This window comes from Leptosomus discolor, chromosome 2, assembly GCF_034619465.1.
Source record: "Leptosomus discolor isolate bLepDis1 chromosome 2, bLepDis1.hap2, whole genome shotgun sequence".
Classification (NCBI taxonomy): domain Eukaryota; kingdom Metazoa; phylum Chordata; class Aves; order Leptosomiformes; family Leptosomidae; genus Leptosomus; species Leptosomus discolor.
The window spans coordinates 104,578,922-104,603,813 of NC_141392.1; the positions used below are offsets into that span (position 1 = coordinate 104,578,922).

The following is a 24,892-nucleotide window of genomic DNA, read 5'->3' on the forward strand; positions in this document are numbered from 1 at the left end:
TATTATTCTGTACTTAAAAAAAAAATCTCCTATTGATCTTCCACATACCTTTATCATTCAAGTCAAATAATTTCCATGAGCCTCCTAAACCCACTCGCAGACATATTATGTAGAATTATCATTGCTTTTGCTTATGTATTTTCTATTTTCATTCTTACAGTAACTGTGTGCAGCTTGTGATTTTCTTTAACTTACAGTAAGGAATTCCAAACTGAATAGGATAAGAAACAGTTTGCTCAGTTAATCTTAAGGAAGTGTTGCACAATGGAATAATTTTCACTCTGTATTATGATAATAGTCCTACATCAAAGAATTTAAATGATTGCAAAATATTTTAATTAAAGATAATTTAATACCTTTAAATCACTCTAATCCGCAGAGAGCTACAAGTCTGGACACAATCTCAGAGTGCACTTTTGAGATTGGTAACAATACAGGCAATAGTGAAATCAAGAAATAGTTTTACCCAAGATTCAGATAGAGTGAGTCAGTATCAATGTCAAAACCAATGCTCAGAAAGCTACTTGCAGGCTGCCAGCCCTATATTTAGGTGCAGCAAATGATGCTGCTGGGTTTTGAGCTCTCAACCCTGTAAGTCAGAGTTATCTCACTTAGTTATCCTTGTTTTCAGTGGGATCAGGATTTATTCTTTGGGTTCATCTATAATACAATTGGAATAGGCCCAACTTTTACCTCAGATTTGTGAACATTAGCTAGGTATACCATGCTATCATTGTAGACTATTTTTGTAGGCAACAGAGAGAAATAGGGATGTCCAGAGGACAACTTCCTTCATAACAGATACCAGTCCTAAAGGAGATAAATCACATTTCATTGACTGTAATAGGACATTAATGTGACTGCCTTTGACGGCTATATTTTAGATATACATATTAGGTGAGATAAATTTTTATGACTGAAATTTTAATGCCTTTTTTTGATTGGGGGAAGGAGACAAATACTTTCCAATGTGGAAAGATATGTATTTTTCTGGACACAGAACTATCCCAAAAGGTAACGAAATGTATATAAGAATCATGACTCGTTGATATGTCCTTGATGTTCTGTTCTCAGTCTCAGAAAGCCACGTGACAAGTTATTCAATTCGAACTCAATATCTTCCCTAACCCTGTTTGGATGTCCTCTAGTTGCCCTTGAGGAGTAGTAATGAGCTGCTTGGATTGCTCTGATATTTGTGTTTTCCAGTATGTCTATTCTAATGGACTATATACTGAGACTAAACCTGGGCCTTACAATGAGTACAGAGTTTGTTGGTAAGTATCGGGGTGCTGTTAGGTGAGTGTGAGACACCTCAGTGTAGGTAGGGGTTTGTTGGCTCTCTGTTGGTGCACAATAGGATCCATACACTGTATTCAGTCTGAGTCAAACTCACCTAAACATAGGTATCTAATAGCATTCTAGAGGTCCTAAGCCCTCCTGCCTAACCTACAGCTGATTTTCCAGAAGGATGCAATTCTCTCGTAGGTCCCGTGTGGATGTCTCAAATGGTTCGGGTGGTACCAGCCAATTATCCTTGAACTAATCTGAATTTATTTTCATGGAAATTCAGACAATCAGTTCGCACAAAAGCATCTATATTTAGAGGACTTGATCTGGAGGCAAACCCCACACCATTCAACTAACTTGTCTGGCTGAAGGCTAATTCTGTCTGGTTATGCCTTAGGAGTGTCACCAATTTTAGTATCTTTATTTTCTCTGATCCTCTGGAAAAAAATCTTTCAGGTATGTTTTGTTTTAAGTATCAGGTTTATCAATTGTCCTTCTAGGGTAGGTCTAAGTCTGAATAAAATTCCTGACACAGAAATGGAGACTTAAGTACAAGCTTACCTTGATGAAACTCCATTTCAGGGAAGTGAAAATAAAGGATGGGAGTTGCTGAGAGGCTGGCAGAGATATGCAAGCATCCCAAGAGGTTTCTTTATATTAACAAACCAGAGAATTTTCTGAAAGTGAAAACTAAAGGTAACTATAAAAGTTTTTCTCCTACTTCTGTGCCTTTCCACTGAAATATAGATGTGGCTTTATTTAAATTGTGAAGAACTTGCTTTGTCTTTACCTTACCAGATACCTCTTCCCTATGTTATTGGGAAGGATTTGAGTGGCAGCTTCCCACCAGCATTCTGTTCTCCTGGAAAAGGCAATTTTACAAGTTAGAAAAAATGTCCCTCAGGAGAAGCATATTTGTAAGTGGTGAGTATTAATCAAAATGTCCTCGCCATGAGACAGAACAGCAGCAAAAGCACCTGAACTTGCCTCCCTAAATGCCTGATAATACATTTTTGAAAATAGCTTTTACTAGCCAATGGATAGTCTAGAAGTGGAAGGGTCCCTGTGGAAGTGAGACCTGGCCTGACATAAAGGAATTTATTGTTATTTTGCAGATATTTTTCTTCACACGTAACCTGTATCAGCCCCTGTGCCTTTGCAAGGACCTACAGGAGAGGAATTTCTCTCTGGCTGCATACACAGGTTTTTGGAAGAATTTTTTTATTGTAAAGAAGCTAGAGTAGAACACAGCTCACACCCCTGTTGTACTGAAAGCGTAACAAAGCTAAGGGCCAATTTGTCAGCAAGCTAAACTGGGTCAACTTCAAGAGAGTTATACTCAGTTACATTAACTGATGGACTGAGGCCCTGATGGATGAAATATTACATGTGAACTAATAAAAATTACTATCAGAATGCAATCAAAATGATATCTGTATACCGAGCATAGCAAGCATTGTAGTTCCAGTGCACATGTTAACCATTATGGCTGTTGACATATATGCCGTCAACAAAAATCAGGCCTGAATACATGCTGAGCTTCTGAGAAGGCTCGTTTTTTCAGTCACAGAGAAACACAGAAGGAGAAGTACTGAGAGGAGGGGTCCTGCCTTCTTTTTTACTGCAAGTACAAGGAAACATGATGAACTGGTGCAGCTTCCTCCAGCTCCACAGACCCACCTGAGGACAAAACCCTCTGGCAACCTCAAGCTAAATAGCTGGGCTGAGATTTACCTCTGCCACTGTTAGCTTCTATCATGTCAGGGAGGCTTCAAACACTGAGCAGTGAATCATCTTCCTTGCATGATTTTTTTTTTCTTTCTTATACAGTTTTTTTTTTCCTTCCCCCCTGTATAATATCATACAGAAAACGAAGCTGAGAAATCTGTGAAAACTGATCCCACAGAACAGCTTTGAAGCCAAATTCTGACAGGGGAGGGAGCAAGGGTGTCCTTTTTAATAAAGAAAGAACCAGCTGTCTGGCAAATCTAATAGGTTATGGAGGAATTATGTCAAGCACAGAACAGCAGGAGCAATGGAGAAACACTCATTACACATTTTTTAAACTAACCATAGACAGGAGACAGTGACTTCATTTTTTATCTTTGCTTCTGCAAATCATCTGTACCAAGGAGAATGAAAATTATGAAAACCTCCTGGTTACTGCTCCAGCTGTTTTCATGCCTCATCAGCCTGAAGAGGCCAGCCAGCCCCCATTAGCACAGCCTTGCTCCATCTCAGGGAACCCCAGACTTATGAATGGCTGCAATGGCCCCTTGGCCATCCTCTGTCGAACTCTGTGAACTGAAGGGCTTGCGTCATCTTCATCCCAGTGACTCCCTGGGCCACTTCCAGCATGCAGAGCTGCTATTAAACAGCAGTGTCAGCATAGCAGCAGAACTTCAATATATTTAAAAGAATTAAAGACTAATTATTCCCCCCAGATACACCCAGAGCAAAGAAAATGATGTGTGCATATCTGAGCATAGAACTGGGCTCACTATTTGTTAGTTTAAGATTTATTCTCACAGTATAGGCACACAAGTTGGCACAGCATCAAAGTATTAACTCAGGATCCCCAAGTGCTCCCACAGATACATGGTATGTTTCCTGCAGAGAGTTAGAGTGCCAGATAATTCCATGGAGCCCCAACAGTAATTAAGCAAAGTCAATAGGCAAATTATAATTGAGAAAACAGCCTCGTATATCGTATTTGGACTTAAGGTTTTAAACATACCTGATGTGCATACCACTGCTAGCTATTACTTAGCAATGGATACCAGTAAAAACCTCTAAGACCCAGCATTTATTTCTATGGAGAGAACAAAAAGTGTGGAGATGTTACTTCATGCATATATTTTCCTCCATTTGGCTGGGTTTTCCCAGCCATAGTGTATTGGTTTAAGAAGATTCAAGCAGCCACCTGGATGAATTATCTCATTCTTAAGGAAATAAAAAGAAAAACTGATCATAAATCATTTTTCTTTTAGGATCTGAGAAATGTGGGTTTCCAATTATTATATTTAAATACATTTATAAATTATAATTATAAATCCCCCCTGAGCCTTCTCTTCTCGAGGCTGAACAGTCCCACCTCTCTTATCCTTTCCTCATGGGAGAGGTGCTCAAGACCCTTTGTCGTCTTGGTGACCCTTCGCTGAATTCCACTAGCTTCATATGTAGTAGCCCCATGACGTAAACTTTTGCCTACCCTTAGTATCCTCATATCTTTGAAAAACAAACTAACAAACAGAGGAATAACTACAGTCATTAGGGTTCAGATAGCGACCAGAGAATCAGTCCTTTTGGGGTCTGCAGGGGTAGCTGTGCTACGGAACAGTACAACTTCTCGAGAGAGAGTATCACATTCTCATGCCTTTATGTTTGTAGGTGCACTTACATGCAATCTATTTACTGGAAATGAGAATTTTGTGGCTAAATACCAAACATGGGCTCTAAAAATTCACCCTATGAATCCCCTAATTTCAAAAATGGAAAGCTGAAAATAGCTTTAAGTCAGGAGAAAGGAAACCTGCAATTCCTCAGGCATTCTGAGTAATCGTATGAGCTGTAATTGAAAATCCCTCATGCAATGTGACCTTGTTTGAATTAATTGGTTTTGGAATTAGTGCTCAATAGTTCAGTAAATATGGAATTCTCTGAAGTTTACTCATTGCCAAGCAGAGTCCTACTGGCTGAGAGAAAAGTAACTGGGCAAAAGACAGTTCCCTACTTCAAATCTTTTTCAGTGGACCCTTTCATAAGAGTTTAGTAGAGCTACCTACTATGAATTAGATAAAAGTAGGTGCATATACAACCGATCTGACAGGTTTGCATTATGCTACGTTTTCTAGAAAACTCAAGTCATCATAATGCAGTGTACTGGCCACTTAAGGCTAGTAACTATATCTGCTGAGATCAGCAGTACTTCATGCTAAGTTTCTCTCAAGATCAGCCTGAAATCCCTGAAACAGGAGAAGTGATCTTGGACCGACACTTAACATAGCTCAGAAATCCAGCATGCCTTTATGTACCACAACCCAATCACCGTTGTGCTGAAGTCCATCATAAGATGGATTTTTTCTGTCATTAATCAATTAATTAAAAAATACAGTTGTAGCCAAAAAACTTGGGTTACAGGAAAATGTGAAGTAGTTTTAAGAAACTGAAAATGATGCTCCCTTTTATTCATCAGCCTAAAAACTAAAGAACTTAACTGAGGCCACTCAGTCAGTGCTTGTTGCTGGAGAAGGACTTCATACCTCTGACTGGAGCGCTTCAGTTCCTCCTTACAGGATATTTAGTTTTTTCTGCTTTAGCTGTTTCAATTTGCATATAAAAGCAATATTCACTGAGCAGACATCCCACCTGACGGGTGAGTGTCCTGAGCAGCAGGCTAGAGCAGCAGTCTCTCTCAATAAAGGTGAAAGTGTTTTATACAATGTATTATAATGCCATCAGGAGAAACAGAGTGTGCCCCCCACATCTGAACAGACGATAACCTAATGGTCAAGTTATCCTGGATGGCCAAAAGTGCAAGTACCAGATTACTGTGTCTCAGAGAAGGGATTTTAACATGCTCTTCTGCTTCACAACAGACCACCCTGACTGCTACCTCCAGTATCATTGCAATCCAGTAAGTATTTCTGCATTCATGGTAAAACCAAAGAATATCAGCAGGAAAATATCTGTGAGGAAACATCCTGAAATATTTTATAATATATGGAGTAAGTCATATACTTAGGACTCTCTCTACATACACGACATGTAACAAAAATGTTGACCTTCTGAGGCAAAGGAGAAATGAGGGAGAGGGTAGTTAACATCTTCCAGACCTCCTCGCTCGTTATGTTTCCATGGTACAATCCAGTGTTGTACCAGGGTATTTGAATGACTTTTCAGTAAGACAACCTAGGTATTGGAGGTGGGATAACACATTACTGCAGCACTGTTCCTAGCCTAGAGCACTCTGTTTCCAAGAGGACTATACAGCCGGGGCTCACTATGCGCTGAGCTGGTGGTGACACAGCTCCGATACCTCAGGTAGTTGCATACCTCCCCGCAGCACTCGCTACACTACCCAGACATTACTAGGACGGAGCCTTCCAAGCTGACAGCATAGCATACATACGTGCAGATATCCTTAGACAATAGGGAACTGAGTGCATACTACCTGGAGAAGTGACCCAGATTTTATGAACTCTTCCTGAAAAGTGAAGCATTGCTTGCAAGAATAGCAGAGATGTAAGGCAGTAGTAGTTAGGATGACTGCTGCACTCTGTGGCTTCCCATTCAGGAAATTACATGTTGTCTGTGATGGAGGGACAGGGTGGGAGGCAGCAGCAGCTGGAGCTGTATTTTCTCAGCTGTGCATCTGACAGCTGCAACTGGATACAGTTCAGAGACAGAAAGCACACGCTGTCATTTAGGGCTTTTAACATGAAGTATTTTTTACTGGGTTCATTATCTCTTTACAAATTGAAACCGGATGGCTAGAAATGCCCTAACCATAATGAAATATGAGTCCTAGCAGGGGTCACACAGAGTCCAGGGCTAGCTTACAGTGTGCCAGCAATGCTGGCTGTCTCCTGTGAATTGTCACTTGTCTCACTCTTTTACACCTGGGGCAACAGGCAGCGTCCTGTGTCTTGTTACACACTCTCCATAAGAGATGGAGAAGCCCAGTTCCACAAATGATTAAACTACGTGGGTCAGTGCAAAAGTCGTATGTTCATTAGCACCATAGATACTACCAATGAACCATTGGGCTTTCTCTGTAATGTTGTATATATTTAAGAAGAGCTAGTTACTGGTAATTCTTTTTTCATCTATTAGAAAACCCTGTTAACAGAGTCCACTACTAATGTTCCACATAATACTCATCATAATCGCAACATTCCTACCTTCTGAAAGCTGTTAATGCATCTAGGAACATTTTAGGAAACTACATGCTTTAAATATGTATTCCATCTTTTTGTAATTGAATTCATGGATCAAATATTATATTTTTTTATTTTGGATTTGCATGTTTAGTTACATTAATTAATTTTTAGCTAAGCCTGTGTGTTATGATTTAATTGCTTTACAACATCGATAAGAGGTAGTCATGACCTATATCACTAAAATTTCAAGTAATAATGAAATTGCAATGCCTGTTAATTTTCTAAGAAATTGCTTTAGTTTCTTTGCCAAGAAGAGTTTGTTACATCAGAAGCAAAAAAGGAATTAATGTAATGTAATTTTCTCAAGAATTCAAAAGACTGAATTGGAACTGAAGGCTGATGTGAAACTTCAACCTTTTTGACATTTATTTGAATGAAGCCAGTATGAATGTAAAATATCTGCCAACATCATTTTCACATTTCAGGCAACTGCTTCTTTTAAAATTTTCAGAGATGGCTGGAGAGGTAAGATATTTTTAGTTATATTAATGATAGGAAATGAAACATCTCCCTCCGAAGTGATGGGGGCTGAAAAGAGAAATATGTAAAAGTTACTCCTAGGGTTTTAAGAAGAAGAACTTATTTGGCAACTGATATTTTCAATTAATTGTGAATCACATAATCCTCACTCTTCTTGTAAATCAGATAAATATTTCTAATTTGAATATTTATCTTACATAGAAGCTGAGGACAAACTTGCTCAGTGGTGCAGAGATAATATTTTGAATATCGAACCACACTCATAGGCTAGGAAACAGTTTTGGCTCAGTAAAACATCTCAAATCTTTTTTCTCCACAGTGTCAATATCACCTCAGCACAACAAAGCAGAAAGATTATGTATTTGGGCAAGAAAATCTACTTGAAAAATCATTTCTGAGATGAGGGAGAAGGCATGTATGAAGCAAAGGTTAAAGTTTTCAAAACCACAGTACTTAGCAGACTGCCAATCAATGCAAAACATTTTTCATACGTATGAAAACACTGGGATGCAAACATATTTACTGCCTAATCTGGTTATTTTCCCAAACATCATCTACTACTCAGCTTTGTTGCTCTAGAGAAAATAAAATAAATTCCTTTCAGTGAGAATTTTGGGCTTATCTAGCATATAAACTCAAGACAGCTTACATTAAAACCAGTCAACTTGGTAACCAAAGTAATTCTGAAAGTATTCCAATTCAGAACCTGGAATCAGACACCAAAATAGATATTTAGATGTGTCTTTTGCCATGGAAGATTTCTTCATAATCACCATGTAATACTATATGACAAAGATGAAAATTAGTCTCTTGCATCTTGTTTTATATCATGATAGCATCTCTATTGAAAAAGGATTGAAACATCCCTAGAGGTGGCACTGTAAGCCACAACTTCTGATTTTACACAAAGTGATGTATAGCAATTAAAATACTATGCTTAAGATAAAATAACATATTATGCTACTTCTGGAATGCAAATTCAGCTTGCTTCCTTTCTAAGCTCCCACTGTTCTGTTATACAACAGATGTGTCAAGCAAATGATTTTAATGCATGATACATTTTGACTTTTATTTTTACCTTTTGTAGATGGGTAGCTTGCACTGCAATTTAATAGTATGTGGTAAGGACAATATCATAATTAGGGACTGACATTGACATATTTGGAAACATAAAAGTGAATTTGGATCACTTAACAAAGAATACATATTTGCTATAGATTTTATTTTAGTTATTTAACTGCTAGCTGTGCAATCGTTTCTCTACTAATACTAAAAGCTAATATTTAAAAGGAATAAAGCTATCATCTTTGTTAAGCAACTGATAAGAGAAAAGAAAGTTTCCAGAAGAATGTTAAAAGATCCTAAAAGTGAGTGGTATAACAATGAATGCTAATGGTTACTGATGAGCAACAGCAGATGTGTGAAGCTTGCCATAATGTTTATGATTCAGTGTATTGATACAACTGGTTACACCTTTTCTAAAAGTAATTAATTAATTCCCTGTTGAGCTAATTGCAACTGATGTCATTTAGATCAATTACTTGACAGATGAAAAATACCTACATGTCTAACAATATCTAAATGATACCCTTTGCATCTTTGTATTTGCATGTGGACGACTGTATGTATGGGAAATGGAGGTCAAACGCCCAGGTCCGTTATATTGTGCTTGCAGGATTCTCCCCAGAAGGAGCTTATTCCAAGCTGTAGCCACAACAGTATACCATTACAAACCTAGGAATACTGGTAAAAATATCAATATGCAGGGAAATTGTTTCCAGTGTCAAACATCCTTTTACAAAACAACATGACATATTTTTGCATACAGAACAGAGGAAGGATCAGTGTAGATCTGCTTACCTGTGGTTGACCTGATAGTTGAGGTGATGTTGGAAGATGCCATCGCAGGTATACATTCATCATCTTGGGAATAGCCTGCCTGAATGGCACGCAAGTAACTGTGGCTTCTTGTTCGGAAACATCCAGGGAGGTCAAGGGCATCCATTGCCTGAGCTTCAACTTCACTAAACACTGATTCACACACCGATTCAAATTGCCCATTAACCTCTGCTTCGCTCATCTGAATAAACAACAACAATGCATTTGATTTTTGACTTGCTTTTTTGTGATCATCACGGCCTCAACATCTCAAATGGACACCTGTACATTGATGAAGAACTGTTTTAGCAAATAGTTAAAATGTAGTAATCCCTTCTGATCACATTCACATTTTTTTAAATTTACATCAGCTGTTTGTATGTATATATATATATGTACATCACACATGCTATACAATTTATTTTACATTTAATATCTTTTGGTATATTCAAAGGATTGTAAATACATGATTTAATGGTAACCAATAAGATCACTCTGCGCTAGTAGACATGCCTGTTCTGCCAGGATAGGAGAACAGAGATCAGCTATACTAATACTAGCCCTGAAACGGTGAAAGTGGATTGCCTGGGTTCCTCACTTATCAGCAAGGTTACTAGTCATGTGGACATTTAGCCTGTGTGGCGGGTTGTTGTCTTCCTCTCACTATAGGGGGCTCAAGGAAGTATCTCATACTTGAAGATGTGTAAGTTCAGAGGAGGTGATGCTCCTGAAAGGTTTGAGAAATATTGCAGCTAGAGTTGTGTCCAGTGAAGCATGTGAAAGAATAACCATTGTCTGAATAGAGTGAAAAGTGGTTAGACAAGAAAGTAATGCTTGGACCACTTTTAGCTGAGAAGGGTCCTAAACCAAACTGTTTTCCTGGTTAACTGGGTTAGCCATTCAGCTAATGCCACCTTTTCTTTAGCAGCATTATTAGGTGTGCTGCGGAACGCTGCCTATCAGAGCTCCCTAGATGCTCCTGCCTGCATCACCCACCAGGCTGGCCCTGTGGGGGATTTCAGCACCACCCTCCAGATCCCTGCAGGGCTTAGGCAGGAGCCAGCATCTACCTGCTGACCCTGCCCTGCAGGCTGGGCGTGATGCAAAACTGTACATTTTCAGATAGCTTTCCTGATAAACAGGTTTTAGGCAGGCTGACCGGCTTAAGGAACCTCTCAGTAGGCAGCTTTGTATTGCAGTTTTGAAGATGAGTGCCTAAATTCTACCTACATCTTTTTTAACAGGTTCTCTGAAGTCATCCCTACCTACCTGTAAATGTACTTGAATAAATAAAAATTATGTTTATCCAAAATCAGATTGGAAGTTAACACTGGACAGACAAGTGCATGACCTCCTGATAATAAGTTTTTTAAAAAGAGAGTGCTAGAAATCAGAATCAGAATAAATACCAAGTTAAATTTGTATCATCACTAAACAGCACATCCAGTTGATATTCCTTTTTCTATGTGGCTGCTAAATGCATTTTTCATTATTACTCTTCCTAGTACATTATTCATTATGGAAACAGCGTGAGTGCAAATGTTTCAAATGTTTTAGGATTTTGATTAAGTAAATGGAAATTTCATACGGAACTTCTGACGATAATGAATAACTGATATTTTAATTTCATGTAAGACATTTTGGCTACTAAATGTCTTCTGAAAGGAATTACATTACCCTTCATAAAACTTGCTTCTAATAAAGTTAAGTAGACTAATGCAATCTTGAAAAGATTAAAAAAAAGGATCTTGCTCTGAAATATTTTGCATACATCACTGATCGGGAAATTTATGATAATGTAGTCCATAAACACTTTAAGTCCTAATCACCCCTTTCAAACTAAGGTCATTGACAACAGAAAAATGAAAGCTTTAAAACTTAAATTAAAAACATAAGCCACGGAACCCGGCATCTTTCTCAACTCTGCCCTTGGTCAAAAATGAAAAAGGAAGGAACTCACAAAAAAAAAAAAAAAAAAAAAAAAGGCATTAAAATAGCCACAAATCATACAAACTGCTGTTACGTAGATGGGACAAGAAGATGATGCTGTCATGGAAAAAGAACGGGAAACAGCAAAGGTTTAGGACTTGTTATTTTAATACTTTTACTTTGTATAGTATCTATTAAATGCATTTATTACTGGTCTGGAAACAGCTGGACTGTGAGGTAGGAAGTATGTGGTTGACACAAAATTATGTGGGTTAGTGAGGACAGAAAAAGAAAGTAAGGAACTATATCCAGCAGGTTTAGTTAATCTGGCCAGTTGAACAATCTACCTGAAATGAAATCTATAGTGGACATCTTTCCAGGTAATGCACATTGGAATGAAGAATTTTAGCCACTGCTGAAACCAATTAGTCATCACGGACAGCTCAGTGAACATCTCTGTGCACAGACATGGTCAAAGAGGTAGAAGATGTTAGAATAGTTCTGTATTATAGCATCGTTAGGTGACAGCCAATAGTACTTGCTTTCACTGCAGGATCTAATTCTTGTGAAAATTTCTGAAAACTGAAGCGTAATAAAAATAGAAAATAACCAAACCAGAGTAATGAAACTAAGGCATGAGAATGATGGGGACAGGTTTCACAAGGGAGCTATGAAAAATAATGAAAGGTTTGGAAAATGACTGTCTGTCTGTTTCTAATTCTGATGTGTGCTATACAGGATTATACTTAGGTTTATCCCACATAAATTAAGGAATTTGACTGAAGGGTATTAGTCACGTGACTAGTCTCTCCCCACTCTCTACAGCCAGTGGAGACTGACAAGCATTTCCAGAGGGCTCTCAGCCCACTTGGGATGTGCATTGTCCTGGAAGAAACTCTTTCACTCCATTAACTACAGAGGAAGCTATAGTTGTTGCCTCAGTTAAAAGCCTCGTTAGATGAGTTGAATCCAGGCCTGAATAGCCATGCAATACAAATTGAATGTGAATGAATATAAAATTCCCTTAAAAAGATTTTTTTTTTAACATAGCCACTCTGCAGAATTAGCTACTATACCCTTAGGTGCCTCACTAAATCATGAAAGAAAAATAAGGTAACATATGTCTGAGAAGAGGGCAGAGCCCACCTGTCATGAAGCAACACAGGGAAGAAATGTCAGGACCAATGAACATTAGAAACATTGGAAATGTTATGTAAAGTCTTCTTCTAAACAAAACACACACATACTTTATGAGGCTGCTTGCACTTCAGGCCTGATTCAGATCTCACTTCAACATGAATTAGTACAAACTAACCAACCAACATAAAGCCAGCAGGGTGGAAAAATGTCTCTTTTCAGAAGTCCCCATACATAGAATAATCGATGGGACTTATTCTTTCACCGAAGAAAAGTGAGGGATTGAGTTTAGAGATGAATCATGGCTCCTTTGGAGGATAATTATTTCAATCTATATCGTAATCTGGCAACTCACATTTACTGAACTCAGAGTAGATATTTTCAGAGGATGGTTGTTGTAGCTGAGTGTGACTCATGCTCAGTCTGAATCTTCTTAACATTTAAATATTTAATATAGACTGAAAATTAAAAATAAATGGAAAATAATATGTGTGATAGTGTCCCTTTGCTTCTAGCATTCAGTACTTTTCTTGAAATTTTGAACGAGGGATACATTCCTTAGAACTGAATTACTTTGACAATTTACATCCTCAGTTTGATAAAAAAAACGACCTAAAACCATCCACTAGTAACAACTCTCGCATCTGTGATTAACCTATAAGAAAAGTTATAACAAGAATTTCCCACCTGACTAACACAGCTGGCCTGACTGAGCGTGCTCACTGCTCTCATATAGCTCTGATTCCTTGAGCGAAACTTTGGGGAATTGTAGTTTGCAGAGGGATCCAGGTTGTGACCCCCAGGCACGTCACTTGCAGTTTGAAGGTAGCTCTGACTACAAAGGAAAGAGGAAGAAAAAAGGAAAAGGTGTAAAACTACAGATGGAATCAATTAGGACACTGAAGACAGTAATTTGTATGAGACTCACAAATGCATTCCCCAGAGTCCAAATCGCTCTCTGTGTAAAGCATCATAGATCTGTTGTAGTCAAACACCTTAGCACAAGCAGAGAATCTGTCTGCAGTTCTGCTACCTAGATGATATGAAATTTTAAGTCTTTGCTGTATTTAAACATCATCAATGCTCCTGGCTATTAATGTTGATCTTTAGTAAAAGAGAATGTCTAGGTCTCTAGGTCAACAGGAACAAGAACCAGAGCTAAAGCACAAACCAAAGTAACTAAAAATCTTTCTTCATAGATAAAATCTGCTACTTGTCATCTGGTTTTCATCAGGGTGTTAGGCATCAAGAGACCTTTTATCTTCAAAGCATTGATGTATTTTTCCAAAAGATAAAAATATCCCATGTTCAGCTAAAAAAATAGATTAATCAAGTTACTTGGAGCAACTGCGTATTTGGATGAATGGGACCTTAACACCACACTGATCCCCTTTTGGTATGCCTTCACTACAACGGTATGTTAGTCTTCATGTTTTATGTTAAATATATTGATTATCATTCCAGGAAAATAAATAAGCCTAAGAAAAGAACAGTAGTTTGCTTTGAATACAAAATTCTAAAAAATGAAGGTCGCAAATAAGGTTAACCAGAGTTATCAGAAAATGAGATTTTTAGAAGTCAGGTGACACTCATCCCTAGACATCAATGTGTAAACTAATTAATATTTCAGAAAATGTTGTGTTTTGTGTGGTACATAAGCAGTTTCTGTATTTATTCTTTAACAGTGGCTTTAATAAACACACAATTTCTGGGAACAATAGATTTGTGCCAGTTGAATGTCTGTCAATATTGGTGATACAGTTATTTCAAGCCGAGCTGGCAGAGTTACTCAGCCCAGCAGTGGCTGTGACACACGCTCGGGCTGTCAGTAATTTCTTTGTGAAGGAGGAAGCTTCCTCTCTGGAAGGACCAGACCACTCAGTGAATGAGAAGGTTCAACTACTGGTGCAAAATGAGGCACAAACCAGGACCTTGTTTCTTAGACCATGTTTATCAAACATTGAGCGTGACCATAGGCTGGACTCAGCCTTCCTTGCTAAGTGGACACAAGCTGAGTTTGGGCTGGATGCAATCCCCAGAGAGTACTCAGGAAGGGATCTCAGACCTTTTATCATGGCTTTGACTAGGGAAGCAAATAGAAACATAGAATAGTTTGGGTCGGAAGGGACCTCAAAGATCACCTAGTTCCAACCCCAAATAGTGTTGAGCTCCATCTGCCTGTGTGGCCATGTCCTTTGATGTTGGACATGTGATGACACAGGGTCCCCTCACATCACCAGCTGCAAGAGCAGATGTGATTTATAAACCCCCCAACCTTATACTTGGGAGATCTGTTCTCAAGCACTTCCATGTGTTCTCCCTGACCTGGCCATCTCAGGGCCAACACAGACGGAGCCTTACTTCCCCAGTGCATCTGCCAATAGCTGGGCTATCTGCTCTTCTAAGATAGAATGCTTTAGGATCATAGAATCATTAGGATGGATTAGACCTCTGAGATCATCAAGTCCAACTGTTGACCCAACACCACCATGCCCACTAAACAACATCCGGAAGTGCCATATCTACATGTGTTTTGAACACCTTCAGGGATGGTGACTCCACTATTTCCCTGGAAGTCCTTTCTTCTTCTTCAGTAAAAAAGGACAGGTTTTGTTTTCATCTTGGATCAAGGTAGGCATTTTTTTTAATTCTTAAGAAATTTCTCTGGAGAAAAAAACATCTTTTTCTTCCTGTCTTTTTGTGCAGTGCCTTCTACAGAATAACTCTGTAACCTCATGACAGAGGTAAACTATGTGGAAACTGTGCTGTAACTGTTAAAACTAAGATGAAAATGTATGAGATTGATGCAGGCATGTGATCAGAGGTCAAGTCATTACAGTCACAGTGATTTGCAGATTAAGATAGCTGCTTGACAGTGGGTCTAATTTGGTTTTAGATGATGAAAACAAGAACTGTAGCAGCATTTTTTTTTCCTATAGGTATGAAAACAAATAGATTAGTTGAAGTGGTGTAGACCTTCTCTATCTATATTTAGTTGATGGATGTAACTAAAGCCTCTTTTCTCTATAGGAAGCAGGCTGATGACTGTCACCTGCTTTGTGTCACTCCGATTCTTTGCATATGCTTTACTAAATCTGTCTGGTATTGTTAATTTATTAGGCGCATTCCCTCTGGACCTTCTCCTTGTCATGAGGTGGCAAAATCTGGGATTCTGAGTTCAGAAACAGTTTATGAAAGAGACGTTTGAGGTTTCTTCATTAAAACATGGGCTACATTAAAAAAAGATAGAAGCAATAGAATTAAATTATAAATTATTGATTGTTTTATAAACTTTTTAAAAAATAATTAATTTAAACTAGCTCCTAATGATGGTCTCCTTTGCTAAGTAATGTTCAACAATCTAGTATTTCATTATACACATACCTATTTCTTGTAGGGTACTGCTATCATTAAATATAATCAACAATTGCTACACCAACAATTTCTTAGGGAAAAAAGCCCATACCCCATGGTACTGCTAAGCAGCTGAGTTTCAATGGATGAGTTCGGACATTACCTGATGGTTAAATAATATTATATTTATCAGAGGAGAGCAATTGATTCATAAGACTGTAGCAAAATAAAAGAAATGTTACATATATTAGGCTGTAAAAGCTATTTCACATCCATTTGACTAATAATCTGAAATTTTCCTCATAATTTGTTTTCATTCCTAAGCTATACACTCGAAGTTGTCTTCTAGGATAAATGTGTCAATGCATGGTAAAAATGACAACCTTGCTATAAACATGATCCAGAACCAAAATGCCATAGATCCAAAAGTCATATGGGGAAGTTGTTCTCATACGTCATTATCTGTTGCCCAGGGAACTTCCATGCTTGTCAACAATGCTACAAAACAGACACCACATGTGACATTGGCAAATACTGGCTTTTTAATGGCATCCACTCTATGTATAAGCTTGGAAACAAAATTCTTGACCTTCTTTTCCAAAATGCCACAGCTTTATCACTTTGATAAAATAAAATAATTTTCTTTTATGCTCTGTAGTAGACGATCTTATATCTCAGCTGATCACTGAAGAAGAGCAAGACAAGCATGAGCACACGAGATGTTTTGACAGTTCATCTCCAGGACCACAAAACAAATACACACATTAACACCAGGGGTAACTCTAAGGTTTGGTACTGCAAAAAAGAGGAGCAGGATGAGACTAATAGAAAGAAATTAAATTGGTATGTCAGTTCTCTTCCCATTTGCTTTCACAAAACGACAAAATCTTAGGACTAGTTTCCCCTTTAAAAGCTGTTCTTGCCCCCAAGGGCTGCTTTTCCTTTTCTGTTGGCTTCAGAGGAAGTCCAGGGCAGCTAGGAAGAGGTCTTAAATTTAATGAGAAGTATCTTAGCTGCAAGCAAGGCTCAAAGCCTAGAGAAGCTTTTGGGAATAAGGCAGTCCCATGTAATGACTTTACAGCTCTTGAGAACCTCTACTCTAAAAGCATAGCTTTAGGACTTCCAGTGAAGATAGCTAAATTTGCAACAGCACTTTCAGCACTCAGCAGATTGCCTGGGTGTATTCAGGGAGGAAAAGAACCTCATAACCACATAAAGTGAGCTATAGCATGGCATATTTATCTGGGACAATATATCTGATAGCATATCTGATATGTATCTGGAATAGCATGTCACCCTGATATAGAGTAAATGGGAAAGAAGTTAAGCTGCATATTCCAATAGCAAAAAATAGACAAAGAATAAGGCAAGAGGCAGCAGTCTAAAAAGAGAGTTCCTGCTTAGCAGTTTCTGAGTCTTGCCTCACAGCCTCACTTTTCTTGCATTCCTCTGATCTGCAAAGCCTCAAGCCTCTGCATCCAAACCTCACAGGCCCTCCTGCTCCTATCTGAAAGATGCCCCTTCCTCCAGCTGCAGAACTCACATTTACCAAAACCCCCAAGTATAGCTCTCCTTCTTTCTTGACCAACCCAGACCCTAATCCTTACTGCTCCTTAAAATCCTTTTAATTCCCAGCTCACGGTTGCCCTGCTCAAGATCTTCCAAAATACCATCACAGAAGCCAGCATTGGGCCACTTATCCTACTTCTGTCCTCTGCATATTTCAAAAATACACTTAACACCTCTATCTGTCAGCAGAGTCCAGATCATCCCTGCTGTTACTTTAGACCCACAAACAGCAAGACGAGCTAAACAAAAACAACCAAACAAAAAACCAAAAAACGATGATATTTTTAAATCCTTTGATTCCAGAAAACAAATTTCCTTTTGTGTTTTGCCATGTCTTGTAGCTGTCCTTAACAGGACTCAGTACAGTAAAAATGTAGGAAGAAGTTTAAGTTTACTGATACTGTAATCAAAAAGCATTAGGTAACATTTGACAAGAGATTTCAGTAGATGGAAGAACACATCTACATCTCCTTATCTTTTTCCTACTTATGCTATTGTAACAGGAGACTTGTAGATCTAGAGAGCTATTTAGAACATGTTTTAATGAAAGGAACAATCATGTTAGCCAATCCAATAGCTGCAATCAAGCACTAACTAATGCTAAGGGAAGGACTCATATTTCCTCATCTTTAGCTATCTATTATTTAGCCATCTATTTCCTCCTCTATTAACTGTGTATTTTTAAAAGGAGTAAGATAGTATATAGACTATTTTCTAGGCAGTAAATAGCTAACTTTGGTGGGTTTTTTTTTTCCTGCATTCCATTGTTTTATACAACTTTTGGAAAGTTTATATGACCATGGGTACTGTCTGAAGCAGCCCAACGACTCCAGCGTATAGTGCTGGGGGATCCGAGGCATTCCTGCTGTGGTCTGTACCACAGCACCTTGTACCACTCACTTGACGTCTATCACTCTGTGCAGCACTCAGCCCATGCTTTGTCATCACAGAATTCAGATGCTTATGAACACCCAGGGTGGCTTGTGGCATATTTCCTGAAGCCTCTTGTCATTGCTGTATGAGGAGTATTACTGTAAGCAAGAATTACAACGTGTAGTACTGTACTGTGACTTATGCAACTACTGCATGTTTTGCAGAAGACTAATCTTTTTGTCATTTGGTGAAAAGCTATGTATGATAGTAAAACAACAAGGTTTCACCTTTAGGACACCTTGAAATGCCAAATTTAGAGGCTGACATGGGTTTATAGCTTATAGCTAAGCCAGGGTCAAAACAAAACAAAGAACCTCCCTAACTTTTCCCTACAAACTCAGATTCCTGACAGTCAAGAAAACCCTAGTGGGAACATGGGGTGTATGAGTCTTGCAAGCAGTGTATGAGTCTTGAAAAAGGAATCTCTGTCACGTTGCTTTTTTTTTTGTCTGTCTGTATTTTATTTTCTGATAAGTGACTGATACCATATACTTTGTCATAAAACTAATACCTTTGCTTTAAGAAGTATGAACATGATGCCAGCAATGCAGCAAATGTCATACACTTGCCAAGGTCATTCCTTGATCTAATCGCAGTCAAACTGGTGATCGCCCCCCAGAGTGTCTATTCTCTGTCAAATGTTCAGCCACCAGTGCACCCTGGGTCAAGAAGGTACCAAAAGTGAATTAAAATCTTCCTAGGCCTCTAGAAGTTGCAGTAAGAAAGTCACCTTCTGACTCTGAATGGGTCTATCAGGTTTGTTAAGGGAGCATCAAATATAAAGAAAGTCCATTTTCCATCAAATTAATTTTTGGAATTGCAATATTCTAAAATCATGCCTTTTTATTTTCATGATCATGCCTGCATTTGTCCAAAAAACTGAGAATGAATGGGAACATTAAAGAAAGTACAATCACTTCTGTTTAAATCAGTATATGCAATTCAGAAGTATCATTCTGGGACAAAAAGCTAAAATTTGTAAAAGAATTCATCTTGGCCACCTAAAAGCGAGGTGCATTAGGATTAGCAAAGTAGCATAAGTTATCAAGACCTATTTTATTGAGAGATTTGCATTTCAATGGATATTCATTTCTCTATCTGGATCTATCTTAACTGTGTCTTTGTAGGTACATGAAATAACTCATCGACCGGAATCTAATGATTAAGCTTAGCTAGCAACGCCATTGTATAGCAGCTGCGAGTCATACTGTGTCTCTGTGGATCCCTGCTGAAGTCAATAGAGCTCTGCAAAGGGGCACAGATGTGCCTGTGTGCAGCGCATTGGAGAACTTGGAGTATAGGCATTAAGTCTGATTCTCCCTTCAGAATAGCACAGTTAGTCTGATTCTTTGGAAAAACTGAAAGTACACGTAAATCTGGCGAATTTATCTGTAGCAAAGAATTTATTTTCTAATCTTTGCCAGACTGGAGCTTTTCTTTGATCAGTGATAGATATGAGAATTTTGGCCAAATTACATTTTTAAGTTGCCTATATTTTTCATCATTGACCCATAACCTTTTTTTAAAAAGGTGCCTGAAAGATATTGAACATTTGATTTATTACAGGAATATGTTAGGAAAGACATGGAGACTGCTGTTTCCATCCTTATGAAATGCCTACTAATCACTGGTAGGAGAGAATCTTTCTTGTCAGTAAGTATTTAGGGATTTTGTACAACATGAACCAGAACAGAATGAGAGGAAATCATCCGGAATAGTTAAACAGTCACTCCTTGCAAAGATATAGAGGATGTAGGCTCAATCAATCCTGTACTCCAAATCATGCAGAATGTGCATGTAATAAAAATTCTGATGTACGAAATCTAAACTCAGAGCTACTGTTTGTAAGAGGGGACAGATGTGCACATATAGCAAATCCTAAAAATCTTGTTCCAATATCCTATTTTGAACTTGCCCTGGAGAGTAGGCAGTGAACTGGTCAGCAACCACAAAACTTGTGCAAATGTTACAGAAAAAATTTAGAGGCATTTAGAGCACCATGTAGCAGTTCAGTAAATGGATCTGAGGATCTAAGCAGGAAGAAATATTGGATGTACATTCTTAAATCCCTTTATGGAATGGAAATATTCATAATTTTTTTTAAGAAGCTATCTCTTTTTTTTCTTTTATTTACTTTTGGTACATATACATGTACACATGTAAAAAATCACAGTTAGGCAGAACAAATGTAGACTGCAGACCATCAGGACCTGGTAAAGCATCTGAGCACGACCTTAATTTAAATATACATGTAGGTCTGTTAAAGTCAATAGATCTTAAGCAAATATGTGACCTTTTCATGCCGAAGTTGAAGACATCAGTGAGACTATGTAATTTCTAGGGAAAAAATAGAATTTAATTGGGAGAAATGACACTAAAAGCATCTTAGTTTTCAAATCGCTGCCTGGAGAAGCATTTCTACACACATACTTTATAGTCCGATTTAGTTTTTATTAAAAGCTAAACAAATGAGAAAAGCAGCTCCTGATCCTTTTCAAATGAAAAGTAAAACTAACGTATTTGTTGAAAGCAGGAATGAATAAGCACCAGAAACATATTTTCTCTTGGATCTCAGTATTCATGCTTGTGAGGCTGGCTTGAATCTTACTGCATTTTCACCACAATCCATCACATAATTGCATCTTTCTGACAAAAGCCTGTTTTATTCCTGGGAAGACTCTGCACTTCGTTCAGAGCCTTAGGATCCCCTTTCCGTCCCTAATCCAGGGTAATACATTTCAGCCCTGCAACACAAAGCTGACATTCACTACAATGAGGCAGGGGATTTGGGCTCAATTACTCCCTGGGTTTCACACTATGCTACTTCTAAGAGAACAAGGTGCCTAACACTGTTTAAGAGCATTTCCTGTTATTCTGCAAAGGAAGAAAGAATGGGAACCGACTTCTGACCCCATAAAAGATACTTCCTAGGTAGCCAGGTGACGAGCTGCCCTTCATCAGCATTCCCTCTTAACCCTGTGGACTAATCTAACCCAGAACTTATTGACTGCAGCAGAGAACACTATCACTGTGCCAGTGGCCCACTGATTGCATTATTAGTTGATAAGGCTTTGTAATTAGCCCTCAAACTCTCCTCAGTAAATCTCCAATTTCACCCCTCAGAAACTCTGAGTAGATGCTACTAGACTATAGGGCCTCAGAAACCTACTAATGAAGTGTGTAATGAGGCTTTTTAGAGTCAGAAGATTGAGAAAAAACCCAAAGATAAATAAAAAGCATATAAAAGATGAGGGTTACTTTTCTAGTGATTTTTTGCATCTCTTCTATTGAGAATATTTCTCAGGAATTGCTTCAAAACCATTCCTAATTTAAAATGTGGAAGAAGAGTTAATGGTAAATGGAAGTTTACGTTTAAAAATTAAAAAAGGTTTGTATCACTGGTGTGCAGCAATGGATAGTGTTGAAATAGGACATTAATTTCTCTAGCAAGGAAGCTGTGCTTAAACTCTTAATCTGAAGTTTTTGCAGCTCACCCACTCCTCCACATGTGCATGATTACCTACAGCCTGCAATATGCAGACTTCTCTCTGTGTACTTACCAAGTGGTATTTCTCTAGTAGAAATACCCACAAACTTGTCCATTACTAAACAATATGGCGTCATCACTATCACGGGCAAAGACGGATGGAAACGTAGAGTTTTGCTCTCATGCAGTGCTTCCAAACTTCTAATTTGCTTTTCACTTTCTCGTGTTGTAAGTGTGCTGTGGTTAGCACAAATTGTTACAAATGGTAAATATTTTTGTGTTTTGTTGGGTTTTTGTTTTTTGTGTGGGTTTTTTTTTTTAATAGAGATTTCCCACATGTCTTAGAGGAGCCTATGCTGTTTCATTATTCCTGCTGAGCTAAGGGCTCTGGCAGTTAAGTGCTGTCGCATCTTCTTGTTGTAGTTTAACCCACTTGCCGTGTGCTTTGGCAACATTTTTGTTGCTGTAATAGAGTCTGCAGAACGTAACACGTGGACGTGCCTTGTGTCATAGTCAACATATTCTTTAGGTCAGCGTAAGTTAGTATGGCCATGAAAAGATGCAACCTCTTACTCTGAAAAGGGGAAGAGCAGGGAAATGTTATTTTTATTTCAGATCACTGCTTTGATCTGGTTTACTATAAGCCCAGAAAACGTGTCAATCATTTCAGGTCTTACTTAGGTATATTAGCTTAAAATACTCAACGAAGTGGTTTTTGTGTTGAGATACCAGACTGAAGAAGAGTGGCTGAAATAGGGACATGCATTGTGCTCTTCAAGTGTGCTATGGGCTTTAATAACATCCAGTGCAGAGGTGTTCAACATCTGAGGGAGGCATGGCTGCTTTCTCTGTGACCGTGACTCAGAGTTTGAGACACTCACTTCCGTACAGAGGCCAAAACCTGGCAGAGGGTTAGATAGAGAATATAGCCAAGACAGATCAAAGTACCACTAGTCCTGTACTGTTGCAGTCCATCCAATAATTTGTGCTATGGCAGGTTTCCTCCTCATTGAAACACTACATTTTTGTACTACCCATATGCTTGCATGCTTTTCTATCTGCTCACCCGTCAGGTTAAGGTATCTAGACTACCAGCTGCCACCGTAAAGTCTGCCATTAGAGGTTCACAAAACAAAAGTACACATTGCTGTCATGGATTTTATCTTATTGTAGCTTAACCTATTTCGTCTCCATGTTTGCAGCATCTAGTTTGCCGTGAGTCACTTCAGAGCATAATGGAAAACTTTAGCACAGCACAAGTATTCATTTGCATGAGTGATACCAGTATGATCTCCAAATGAAGTGTGTTAACTTTGGGCTAAATGCTATTGTTATCCCTTCTGACTAAAAGGTTAGACAGTTTCCAGTCTTTCGCAATGCCTCAGAAAGGAGATACTGAAAATGGAACTTGCTATTTCTACAGTGCTATCCTGTTGATTTATGAAATCGGTATATTAAGTACTCTTTTCCTGAAAATGAGAAGCATCAAATAACTGGAATATTGTTTTCAGTCATAGAATTGTTTTGCCATCACATGGTCCCAAATTCTTGTTTTCTTTTCAGCCTTCCTTTCTGGATCTCACCGTCTTTGATGATTCCATCTCTCAGCTTTGCTTGTTTTTGACACAAATACAGAGCAATTACTTTTACTAGGTTGGAAGGATACCGTTACAAAACACATGGGTCAGTCTCTCTTCCAGGATTGCACAAAACTTGTTTAGGACAGACATTCACTTGTTCCATAAACTGTTCAGCTGTTTTGACCTTTACTGTAAATGAAAATACCTAGCAGCACACTACCTACCTTCTACAAGCTACCTTCTGCAAACTACTTTCCAACACAGTTCAACTCCATCACCAGTAGCATTACAGCACGGCAGAAAACAATGGACTGAATTGAAAGGGATTGCATTTCACCTACAGAAGATCTATATGTGTTCACAGGATACCAAAACTGACATCCGAAAGATTTTGTATGTCTAATCATAATGCAAAACAAAACAAAAAATTTGAAAAACTTTAATCTTTTTTCCTCCTGGGACTACTAGGAGTCAAGATAATTTCCACAATAAATGGGATTGCTGGCACCGTTCCAAGAAAGTAGAAAGTTGGAAAGGAAGCAGATTCAAGTATGTGTCCTGTCTCCACTACAGCAAGCCTTATTGCATTATATTTCACTCAAATGCAATTTCATAATAATAATAAATTTCAATGGCCTTCAATTTGTTGTTATAGGACTAAGTAGTGCAACATACTATTTAGCCTTTTGAAACAGCATTCACAAAGAAAGAATTGAAATGTATTTATCTTCAGTGAGTAATCTAGATATGAGGTGCATTTAATTTTTGAATAATCCAGAAAATATTGAGTCACTTAGGCTATAGCTATACTCAGAAATAAGCTAGGCCCTTTAGCTGACTCCTTTGCCAACTGACTTGTACGGTTAAACTTTCTTATCCTTTAGAGAGTGTGGCTGCATCCAACAGTGTTAGCTCCTGAAACATGCCTGGGCACTATCTATTATCTAGAAGAAAGGCAGGTGGCCTAGGCTGAAAGTGGGCTGGGGATCGTGCTGGCTGTGCTAGCAGTTTGACAGAGGTGGTGATCAGACAGCAGTGGCTGGGCGCATGCCCTCCTTCTGCCACCTGTGTAACGCAGCAGTGGCAGACCCAGCACTTCTTTTTTTATTCCCATTTGGAGTAAAATATATTCCTTTCCAAGAGTAACTTAAAAGGAATTATTTCATAATTTTAATGCTTCTGTTAAATCAGTTACATTTACCTATTTGTATGTTGTTAAATAAAATTATTTATTCAGATGCAAATATGCATTTTCATTATTAATGAATTTTTAATGTTCAATTAGCTGAATGTTTGAGCAACACAAATCGACAAAA

The 24,892-nt window shown here is 38.3% G+C and overlaps 1 protein-coding gene across 3 annotated transcripts in view; it reads right to left on the reverse strand.

Annotated features, from left to right (window-relative positions):
* DLGAP2 (DLG associated protein 2) overlaps positions 1–24,892 on the reverse strand; it is a 401,254-nt gene that overhangs the window by 36,739 nt on the left and 339,623 nt on the right. For all 3 annotated transcript variants that reach the window (XM_086461531.1, XM_086461530.1, XM_086461529.1), the window contains 2 exons: positions 13,341–13,488; positions 9,570–9,789 (listed from right to left, as the gene is read on the reverse strand). In XM_086461531.1, the coding sequence (XP_086317657.1) occupies positions 9,570–9,789; positions 13,341–13,488 (368 nt within the window). The remainder of the gene's footprint in view (positions 1–9,569; positions 9,790–13,340; positions 13,489–24,892) is intronic.